The sequence below is a fragment of the Hippoglossus hippoglossus genome, chromosome 17 (assembly GCF_009819705.1).
Source record: "Hippoglossus hippoglossus isolate fHipHip1 chromosome 17, fHipHip1.pri, whole genome shotgun sequence".
Lineage (NCBI taxonomy): Eukaryota > Metazoa > Chordata > Actinopteri > Pleuronectiformes > Pleuronectidae > Hippoglossus > Hippoglossus hippoglossus.
In genome coordinates this window covers 24,461,673-24,472,273 of record NC_047167.1, presented here as the reverse complement: position 1 = coordinate 24,472,273, position 10,601 = coordinate 24,461,673, and the positions used below count along the sequence as shown (strand labels likewise).

The window sequence follows — 10,601 nt, the reverse complement described above, 5'->3', positions numbered from 1 at the left end:
GCGGCGTAAGTTTGATTCCCGTTTACTAAAGTTAAGGCTGTGACGTCACTGACGGTTTGTTTTTCAGGGAAACTGCAGCACGTGACTTTCAACTTTAATGTTTCTATAGCAACAAGATCCAGTTTCATTTATTCAACATGTGGAGCACGTGAGACCTGGACTCATGTGGACCTGGATCCAGTTTAAACTGGATCTGGATCTGAACCTCCTGATCTGGTCCAGATGAACACCAGGAGGAAAACACCTGAGTCCACCTCAGGTCCAGGTTACCTTGAGACCAGGTCCACCTGAGTCCAGGTTCTGGACGTCTTGTTCTTCCTGCTGCTGAACATCAAAATAAAAGCTGGTTCTGAATAGCAACAACTTTATTTACGTTTTCTTTTATTGAAAATATGTTTTTGTCTTTTTGACGATGATGATAATATACATGTATATAATATACAACTATAAAATATGCATTTATATAATATATGTCTATATAATAAACGTGTATTTTGTGTTAACAGTTGCAGATGTCCTGCTCACTCCAACACCTTCCATCAAGGTACACACACACACACACACACACACGCTGTGGGCGGAGTCTTATCTTCGCATCAGAAATCAACCTGATCAATATTATTAATACACATTTTTCACGGCAGCCATTTTTAAATCACAGGTGTGTTACTGATCACATGACGTGAATGAATGTGATCAAAATGGCTGCTGTGAAATCGATCAGTGATCAAACACATCACATGTATATTGAAGTAAGTATGTTTCTCCACCAGGTGGCGGAGCTGCGTCGTGCACCGTCCGCAAAACGGACTACGCCTTCGAGGTAAAAACTGTTTATCAGAGAAACAAAATGTCGCCAACCTCGTTTATTTAAACGTTTTGCTACAAACATTTCCATTTATTATATTCTAGAAAACTTTGAATCACAGTTATCTGCACTAAATTCTGCTTTGACTTTATATATCAGATTTATTTTATATTTGTATATATATTCTTGTATTTTTTAATGTATGTATTTATTTTTTGCTTCCGTACATGGATCTGATGATCTTGAGATTTGATGTTTGTTTTTCCGTCAGATGGCGAGTTCCAACATCCGATACGGAGAAGGAGTCAGTCGGGAGATCGGCATGGTAACCAACATCGTCACATCAACTCAGAGACGTCGTCTCATTGGTTCAAACTGAAACAAAAACAAAACATTTCTACAATGATAAAATCCGCTCCGACAGATTTTCTTTTTCCCGTGACCATTGATTGGTTGAGTTTTTTTTTTTCAGATAGATTTAGACATTTAGCTGATGTTCATCAAACTTTATGTTTAATCCAAACATAAACAACATTGCTGATGTTTCTCAGCAATTTGAGCTATGAGCTAATATGCTAATCAATGACCTGTAAGGGGCGCATGTGAACGTTAATGTTCTGTCTCCCGTTCTCCTGCAGGACCTGCAGAACCTTGGAGCCCGGAACGTCTGTCTGATGACGGACAAGAACTTGTCCCGCCTCCCTCCGGTGAAGGTCGTCCTGGAGTCGCTGATGAAGAATGGAATCAAATACAAAGTGTACGACAACGTGCGTGTGGAGCCGACCGACACCAGGTACACATGCTGCCTGCTCTCTGATTGGCTGGTGCAGACCAACACAGACTGGTGTCTCCATAGAGACGATAAAAGTCTCTGACATCATCAGGACACATCTGTGTTTTTTTGTTATTGGTGCATGTGCCATGTTTTATAATTTGTATTGTCAGTGATGAACCAATGAGAAGTTGGAGTTTTAATTTCTCTGTTTCAGTTTTAAAGACGCCATCTCGTTTGCAAAAAACGACTCGTTCGACGTGTTTGTGGCAGTGGGCGGGGGCTCTGTGATTGACACCTGTAAAGCAGCCAACCTGTACTCCAGTCACCCCGACGCCGACTTCCTGGACTTCGTCAATGCTCCGATTGGTAAAGGGAAGCCGATCACCGGAGCTCTGAAGCCGCTCATCGCAGGTAACAAGAACCATGTGAATTACCGTGGCGACCACAGAGGCTTGAGGTGATAGGATGGTTAATCTGTCGACCTTCACCTGTTCAGCTGATCGACAGTAAAAACCTTTCACAACGTTTCTTATCAGGAAATATTTCAGAGTTCAAAGTTCGCCACGTCTTAAAAACACTTACTATGACTCGGCAGCTTTTGAGTTTAAAGGACGTGTAAAAAGAAAAACAGGATGTTACTCATTTCTATCATAATTTTATATTTAAAAAAAATCTTCAACTCTGTTATTTTGCTCAGTTCCTACGACCGCGGGCACCGGCAGTGAGACGACCGGAGTCGCCATCTTTGACTACGAACCCCTGAAAGCAAAAACTGGTACGAGATCAATAAATCATCTGAATCACACTTTTATATATGAAAACTTTGATGTTTTCACTTTGTCGTTAATGAAAGTAATTTTAATGTGAAGTGAATAGAATTATTGAACCAACGAGCGAATCAGGAACCAGGTCATGATGACATCACAGTGTCTATCTGAGCTGTGATTGGCTGTCTGTGTTCAGGTATCGCCAGCAGAGCTATCAGACCCACGCTGGGGATCGTGGACCCGATGCACACGCTGAGCATGCCCCAACGAGTCGCCGCCAACAGCGGCTTCGACGTCCTCTGGTCAGTTTGTCCAACATCTGTCTGTGTGTCCAACATCTGTCCAACATCTGTCTGTGTGTCCAACATCTGTCTGTGTGTCCAACATCTATCATCATCTAAGGTAATATTTTGTTGATGTGTATTTCATTTGTATAAAGTATAAATTACATACGTGTCAGATTCTTCCGATCACGTGTCTTTGATGTTTGATTTGACGGAAACCTGCAGCCGTGACCTCTGACTGTTTTTATCACAGAGGTTCTTTCACCCACACTCGAGTGTTAACGTTCTTTTGTTTTTATGAGACACAAAGGTCAGAGGTCACTGAATTATCACAATGTTCCACACTCACAATCCTTCTGTGTTCTTTACCGTCGTTGTTAGGACCCGAGCACGATTCTTATTATTCTCATTATTATTATAATATTATAAACTCATTAAACTTCATAGAAAATTAAAAAGTGGTAAAAATGTAAGTATCCTGGAGGAATTTGAAATGGGCGTGGCAGCGCCCCCTAAATTGTTGTATTTTTAAATCAAATCAAATTGTATTTGTATTGTCTCACATGCACCAGTCACAGTTTGTCTCATAGATGTTAACACGGAGCAACATCCTCTGTTCTTAACCCTCAACAAGAGTCAAACTACAAAAAAACTTTATTAACAGGAAAAAGCTAAGTTTAACGACTTACCTCAGGGTCATAGCGCCACCTAATGGTAACAGGAAGTAAGCTTCATATGACAACTTTCATTCAATTAACATTCCACTTTCACGTTTGCATTATTAATGAGGTAGATAGATTATCTATAAGATAAATATCTCAGATCAAAGCACTGCACAAAGTCTCTCAGCTTTTTCAAAACTTTGTTGTTTTCTACTTTTTCACACACCATCTTATTTTGCTAATTTTAACTTCATGTTTAGGTATTTTATTATAATTAGTTTTTAATATTTTTTAATTTAAATTAATCATTTCATAAAATTTTGTATTTGAAAATCTAAATGAAACTGCTGTCAATCATTGTCACTGTGTCCTGACTCCGCCCTTAACCTCAGCCAGCTGTCCTATCAGCTTTAGCCTCTGTGGGTGCCATGGTAACCTTAACCTTAACCTTTTTATTTCCTTATTTTTACAATTCAGATTGTTAATGTTATTTCAGTTCAAATTTTAATGTATGTACTTTTTTAGGTAACTCTTTATATTTGGGAACACATGTTAACCATTAACTAGTTGCTTATTAGCGGCACTTTGGCTCTTTATTAGTCATTATAAAGCACTTTTTAATGCCTTATTCTGCTACTAGGCCATTAACTAACAGTTTTCCCTCAATAACCTCTGAATTACTGCTCATTGATCCTAAATAAGGAAGTTGTTGTACATGAATTACAATCTCAATATGCTTTGCTCCGTATGGGCCTTATAAGGTGGTAATACCACAAGAATAGTCATTGTTGCTTCATAACACTTAATAAATATGTTCTATTCACATGTACCACAACACTGCACGTGTGAATAGTGTCCAAATAACTCTGAGTTAAGTCTTTCTTACCCACAACACGTTCCCCATTCTAAAGAGATTTTCATCATGTGTTATATTATTTTTCTTTGCATGTTTTATGACTGTAGATGTTGTTTTCTGTAGTCACGCTCTGGAGTCGTACACTGCCCTCCCCTACCACCAGAGGAGCCCCTGCCCTCCCAACCCCATCAACCGGCCCGCCTACCAAGGCAGCAACCCAATCAGTGACGTCTGGTCCCGCCACGCCCTCAACGTGGTCGCCAAATACATGAAGCGGTGAGTTGAACCACAGAGGATCCGATTCCCTGAGGAACGCTGCTGAAGATCTGAACAGAAACCACATTTGTCTTTCTCTTGATTTTATTCTTTTTGAGGGCTGCGTTTAAAAAATCCATTCTCCGATTCAAAACAACCTTCATAGAATAATCCCATATCGATTTATAAAATGGCGGTATCGTTCTTTTATAAATGCCTTTTTCCGTGAGTGACAGCATCGTGACTCTCCTGTGTGTCTGGGGGTGAGGCGGAGCTTACACACAGGCCCCGCCCACACACAGACAGTGAAGCGCAGATGAGAGAGAACATGATCCCGGTTTAATCTGGTTCAGAACAATGGCAACACAAGGTGTGAATAAGGGTTTTCCTCTGGGACCCTGTCAAGTGATGTGGGCCGAAGCACCGGTTGGCTTCCGTGCCAGAATATTCTGTCCCCCCACCGCACTCACTTTACAACTTTACTTTGTGTTTGTTTGATTTGCTCCAGAGTTTGTGACACATACTTCTACACAAACAAAATAGTCCCACATTTTGTGTGCACGCATTTCAGCTGCTACACAACACGAGAATTGAACTGAATTGAATCGAGATCTTGTGACTCATGAACAGGATTCTTATTAACAGAATATCTGATTGATTGATTGATTGATTGATTGATTGCAGAGCGGTGCGGGACCCTGAGGACATGGAGGCTCGGTCCAGCATGCACCTGGCCAGTGTGTTCGCTGGAATCGGCTTCGGAAACGCTGGAGTTCATCTGTGGTGAGGAACAAAGATTTAATGTCACTAAACATCGAACATTGAAGTGGATGTGATTTGTTTATTTTAACCTTTGTTTCTTCTTTTTAATCTGAAACTTGAAAATATAAATATCATAATCAATGAATTTAAGACTCAGTTTCATCGTGACCAGATAAAATCAGTTATTATATGAAATATATAAACAGTGGAAACTGCTTATCGTGATCATCGTTTGTCAATTCGTCACTTTAAGCTGTTGATTACTATGAACCAGATCCAGAACCTGAGGGAAAAAGGCTTTTAAGATAAGGACGATGACACATTGCTGAATGTATGAAGCTGGAGGAGATGGTCCACTGATGAATGATGGAGACACAGAGAGGAGCAGTAAACTACTGACAGACGCTAACAATTATAATAATAAATACAAAATGATATCACCCAGTGATAATCAGTGACAAAGTTATTGAGCAGGTGAGCACTTTTAAATATGTGGGCATACAGCTGGACTGTAATCTGTAGACTTGCTGTGTGCTAGCTCAAAAGCTGGACTTCCTACGTAGACAAGACGTCTTGTCCATATTCTGTGTGCTTGAAAGCATAATTGGATATGGAAAGGCAGCTTGGTTCGGCACGCTCACAGTCCAGCATAGGTCCAAAATTGAGAGCATAGTAAAACCAGCTATGAAGGTGATGGGCTTGAAGAAGGATCCTTCCCTTTAGACTATCTACGAAGGTTCTGTGGTTGCTCACAGGATCCTTAATGAACCGTCACACATTCTGTTCCCCGAATTCGACCTGTTACCATCAGGCAGACGTTACAGAGCCGTAAAGTGTAAAACCAGCCGCCTCAAGCTGGCGTTCAAACCGACGTCCATCATTCTACTCAACAAGGAGTCATGCATCTAATAACTCTCACACATTGGTTTTTAACTTTTAATTACAGTTTCTGTTTCTCATCTGGCTATATCCTTTTAGTATTTTATCATTTTAAGTGTTTTAGGGCAAGTGCAATATTCAAATCACTTTTATTCTGCATTATTATTCTGGGTCTTGCGTGATATGTCTTTGTGTACTGGTTGTTGTTGTTGTTGTTGTAGTAGTAGTATGTACCGTTCTGCAGCTGCTGTAGCACTTTGGCCCGAGACAAATTTCCCTACGGGACAATAAAGTTGATTTGATTTGATTAAACAGCATTTGTATAGAAAGGATTCAGACCTCTGGTGATTGACAGTGACCTAATCACCTGAAACTCTTCAGACGACAATCTAAAGTCAAATATGAAACTTTTCTTCTGGTTATTATTTTATTTTCCTGTTAATAATGTATTTTATCTATTTTTTCATTTTCATGAAACTGTCGAAATGAAGACGTTTTTATGAAAATATGATAAAAGTATACGTATAAAATGTTTTGTGTGTTTCAGTCACGGTATGTCGTATCCGATCGCTGGTAATGTAAAGACTCACTCAGCAAAGGGTTACAGTGTGGAGCACCCCCTGGTGGTGAGTGATGAGAAGACAACACATCTGCATGAACACTATTAAATGATGAATATATGAAATACATTTTAAACATGTTGATGCTTCTGAACGTTTTCATGAACACATTGGACACAAAAGACAGTTTCATACATCAAAGACCTGAGCAGCCAATCACAGAGGGAGACTTTGCATTAGCACAAGAAGCTGGTCAACAAGCTAACGTTAGCATTGTAATTGGTCTGTTACCCGCTAATGTTGGTGCAGAGCTGAGACTGACTGAATCTCATGATTGGCTGCTTCTGCTAATGTTTCCTCAATGCTTCTCTTTGATTGGTCACCTGAAGCTGAGGTGGGGGAGCATCAGAAATTCTCATTGAGGAAGTAACTGTCATGTTAAAGAAAATATTGATTACTATTATTAATTATTGTTGTGTGTGCGTGCGTGCGTGTGTGTGTCTCCTCAGCCTCACGGTCTCTCTGTCGTTCTCACGTCTCCGGCCGTCTTCAACTTCACGGCCCCAATGTGTCCAGAGCGCCACCTGGAGGCTGCAGAGATCCTCGGTACCTGTTCACCACTTCACCTGTTCACCCGCCATCAGATACGACCAAAACAACACAACATAACAACAAAAACAAACAAATGCATATGACCAATCACAGACAGGGACAGTTTGACTGACAGCAGAGCCGGGGATCAAACTGTTGAATAATAAAAATCTGAGCAGAAGAAACATCCAGAACAGATTGGTACCGTTATTATTATTCTGCACTTTCAAAGTGGTGAAAATGTGTGAAGTGTTTCTTCTGTTGTTTAGTCACAGTTTGTCATCAATATGTATGTGTGTGTGTTAGTGTTGAACATTTGTTCAGGTGCAGTAACAGACTGTGTTGTGTTCAGGTGCAGTAACAGACTGTGTGTTGTGTTCAGGTGCAGTAACAGACTGTGTTGTGTTCAGGTGCAGTAACACACTGTGTTGTGTTCAGGTGCAGTAACAGACTGTGTTGTGTTCAGGTGCAGTAACACACTGTGTTGTGTTCAGGTGCAGTAACAGACTGTGTTGTGTTCAGGTGCAGTAACAGACTGTGTTGTGTTCAGGTGCAGTAACACACTGTGTTGTGTTCAGGTGCAGTAACACACTGTGTTGTGTTCAGGTGCAGTAACAGACTGTGTTGTGTTCAGGTGCAGTAACACACTGTGTTGTGTTCAGGTGCAGTAACAGACTGTGTTGTGTTCAGGTGCAGTAACACACTGTGTTGTGTTCAGGTGCAGTAACAGACTGTGTGTTGTGTTCAGGTGCAGTAACACACTGTGTTGTGTTCAGGTGCAGTAACAGACTGTGTGTTGTGTTCAGGTGCAGTAACACACTGTGTTGTGTTCAGGTGCAGTAACAGACTGTGTTGTGTTCAGGTGCAGTAACAGACTGTGTGTTGTGTTCAGGTGCAGTAACAGACTGTGTTGTGTTCAGGTGCAGTAACAGACTGTGTTGTGTTCAGGTGCAGTAACACACTGTGTTGTGTTCAGGTGCAGTAACAGACTGTGTGTTGTGTTCAGGTGCAGTAACAGACTGTGTTGTGTTCAGGTGCAGTAACACACTGTGTGTTGTGTTCAGGTGCAGTAACAGACTGTGTGTTGTGTTCAGGTGCAGTAACAGACTGTGTTGTGTTCAGGTGCAGTAACAGACTGTGTGTTGTGTTCAGGTGCAGTAACAGACTGTGTTGTGTTCAGGTGCAGTAACACACTGTGTTGTGTTCAGGTGCAGTAACAGACTGTGTTGTGTTCAGGTGCAGTAACACACTGTGTTGTGTTCAGGCGCAGTAACACACTGTGTGTTGTGTTCAGGTGCAGTAACAGACTGTGTTGTGTTCAGGTGCAGTAACAGACTGTGTTGTGTTCAGGTGCAGTAACACACTGTGTTGTGTTCAGGTGCAGTAACAGACTGTGTGTTGTGTTCAGGTGCAGTAACAGACTGTGTTGTGTTCAGGTGCAGTAACAGACTGTGTTGTGTTCAGGTGCAGTAACAGACTGTGTTGTGTTCAGGTGCAGTAACAGACTGTGTTGTGTTCAGGTGCAGTAACACACTGTGTTGTGTTCAGGTGCAGTAACAGACTGTGTGTTGTGTTCAGGTGCAGTAACAGACTGTGTGTTGTGTTCAGGTGCAGTAACAGACTGTGTGTTGTGTTCAGGTGCAGTAACAGACTGTGTTGTGTTCAGGTGCAGTAACAGACTGTGTTGTGTTCAGGTGCAGTAACACACTGTGTTGTGTTCAGGTGCAGTAACACACTGTTGTGTTCAGGTGCAGTAACAGACTGTGTGTTGTGTTCAGGTGCAGTAACAGACTGTGTGTTGTGTTCAGGTGCAGTAACAGACTGTGTTGTGTTCAGGTGCAGTAACAGATTGTGTGTTGTGTTCAGGTGCAGTAACAGACTGTGTTGTGTTCAGGTGCAGTAACAGATTGTGTGTTGTGTTCAGGTGCAGTAACAGACTGTGTTGTGTTCAGGTGCAGTAACAGATTGTGTGTTGTGTTCAGGTGCAGTAACAGACTGTGTTGTGTTCAGGTGCAGTAACAGACTGTGTTGTGTTCAGGTGCAGTAACAGACTGTTGTGTTCAGGTGCAGTAACAGACTGTGTTGTGTTCAGGTGCAGTAACAGATTGTGTGTTGTGTTCAGGTGCAGTAACAGACTGTGTTGTGTTCAGGTGCAGTAACAGACTGTGTTGTGTTCAGGTGCAGTAACAGACTGTGTTGTGTTCAGGTGCAGTAACAGACTGTGTTGTGTTCAGGTGCAGTAACACACTGTGTTGTGTTCAGGTGCAGTAACACACTGTGTTGTGTTCAGGTGCAGTAACACACTGTGTTGTGTTCAGGTGCAGATATCCGGCAGGTGAAGCGGGACGATGCGGGTGCTGTTCTGTCCGACACGCTGCGTCAGTTCCTGTTTGAGCTGCAGGTGGAGGACGGACTTGCTGCTGTCGGGTACAGTAACGATGACATCCCAGCTCTGGTGAAAGGAACAATCCCTCAGGTGTGACTCTGACTCGAATCATCACAAACTTCTCAACACCCCATCCATTAATAACGATAATAATAATAAAGTTTAAAGTGAATCTCTTTTATTCACATTGGAATAAAAACAGTAATGATTCAGATGTTTTCAGAGATAATGACAGTGAGTTGGATGTAGAGACATCTAGTGGTCAGAGTGCGTCACAGATCCCCTCAGTCCCACACTTTCAGGTAATTCATTCAAGTGCTTTAAAGAGAAGTTTTATTAGTTTTAATATTTACATTTTTCAGGAGCGAGTGACCAAACTGTCTCCCAGGAGTCACAGCGAGGACGACCTGGCCGAGCTGTTCGAAGCCTCCATGAAGCTCTACTGAGTCTACTGGCCTTGTGGGGACCAAACGAGAGAGAGAGAGAGAGGGAGAGAGAGAGAGAGAGAGAGAGAGAGCTGTGTTGAGCTGCAGTTCCTCTAACAGCCACTAGATGTAGCAGTTTGTCTTCCTGCTCACTCTCCTTTGACCTGAACACGTGACCACGTCTGAACCAAATAAAAAAACTGTTTTCACACGTTAGTGTCAATGTTTCTATCGTTATAGGGACGGACATTCAACATGTCCGACTCACGTCTCCACGGTGAGGTTAGGTGGGTGCGTTGTGACAGGATGTGACCTAACCCTATAAACCAGATCAATCATCAGTCACATTTTATTTGTATATTCTCATATTCCCAGTTGGTCTCATAGATGTTAACAAGGATCAACTTCCTCTGTTCTTCACTCAACTAGAGTCAAACAGAAACTTAGTGATCAGTGAATAAAGCTCAGTCCCATGTGAGGATCCTCTCCCAGGACACAAGTCCAACAGATGCTGATGGAACTGAACACATCAACACAACAACACATCAACACAACAACAGGATTCACTACATGAGAAGAACCAGTTTGTAA

The 10,601-nt window shown here is 41.8% G+C and overlaps 1 protein-coding gene across 3 annotated transcripts in view; it reads left to right on the top strand.

Annotated features, from left to right (window-relative positions):
- adhfe1 (alcohol dehydrogenase iron containing 1) overlaps nucleotides 1-10,221 on the top strand; it is a 10,384-nt gene extending 163 nt beyond the window's left edge. The window contains exons 1-15 of one of the 3 annotated variants that reach the window (XM_034612867.1): nucleotides 1-5; nucleotides 507-544; nucleotides 774-823; nucleotides 1,080-1,133; nucleotides 1,447-1,601; nucleotides 1,798-1,994; nucleotides 2,281-2,358; nucleotides 2,547-2,652; nucleotides 4,276-4,428; nucleotides 5,092-5,190; nucleotides 6,596-6,674; nucleotides 7,118-7,214; nucleotides 9,518-9,675; nucleotides 9,948-10,049; nucleotides 10,091-10,221. The exon at nucleotides 1-5 is cut by the window's left edge and continues 163 nt beyond it. In XM_034612867.1, the coding sequence (XP_034468758.1) occupies nucleotides 1-5; nucleotides 507-544; nucleotides 774-823; nucleotides 1,080-1,133; nucleotides 1,447-1,601; nucleotides 1,798-1,994; nucleotides 2,281-2,358; nucleotides 2,547-2,652; nucleotides 4,276-4,428; nucleotides 5,092-5,190; nucleotides 6,596-6,674; nucleotides 7,118-7,214; nucleotides 9,518-9,675; nucleotides 9,948-10,031 (1,353 nt within the window). In that variant the 3' untranslated portion in view covers nucleotides 10,032-10,049; nucleotides 10,091-10,221. Of the gene's footprint in view, nucleotides 6-506; nucleotides 545-773; nucleotides 824-1,079; nucleotides 1,134-1,446; nucleotides 1,602-1,797; nucleotides 1,995-2,280; nucleotides 2,359-2,546; nucleotides 2,653-4,275; nucleotides 4,429-5,091; nucleotides 5,191-6,595; nucleotides 6,675-7,117; nucleotides 7,215-9,517; nucleotides 9,676-9,947; nucleotides 10,071-10,090 lie in introns of all 3 variants that reach the window. The other 2 variants (XM_034612869.1, XM_034612868.1) reach the window with 2 other exon arrangements.
- Nucleotides 10,222-10,601: the final 380 nt, after the last annotated feature.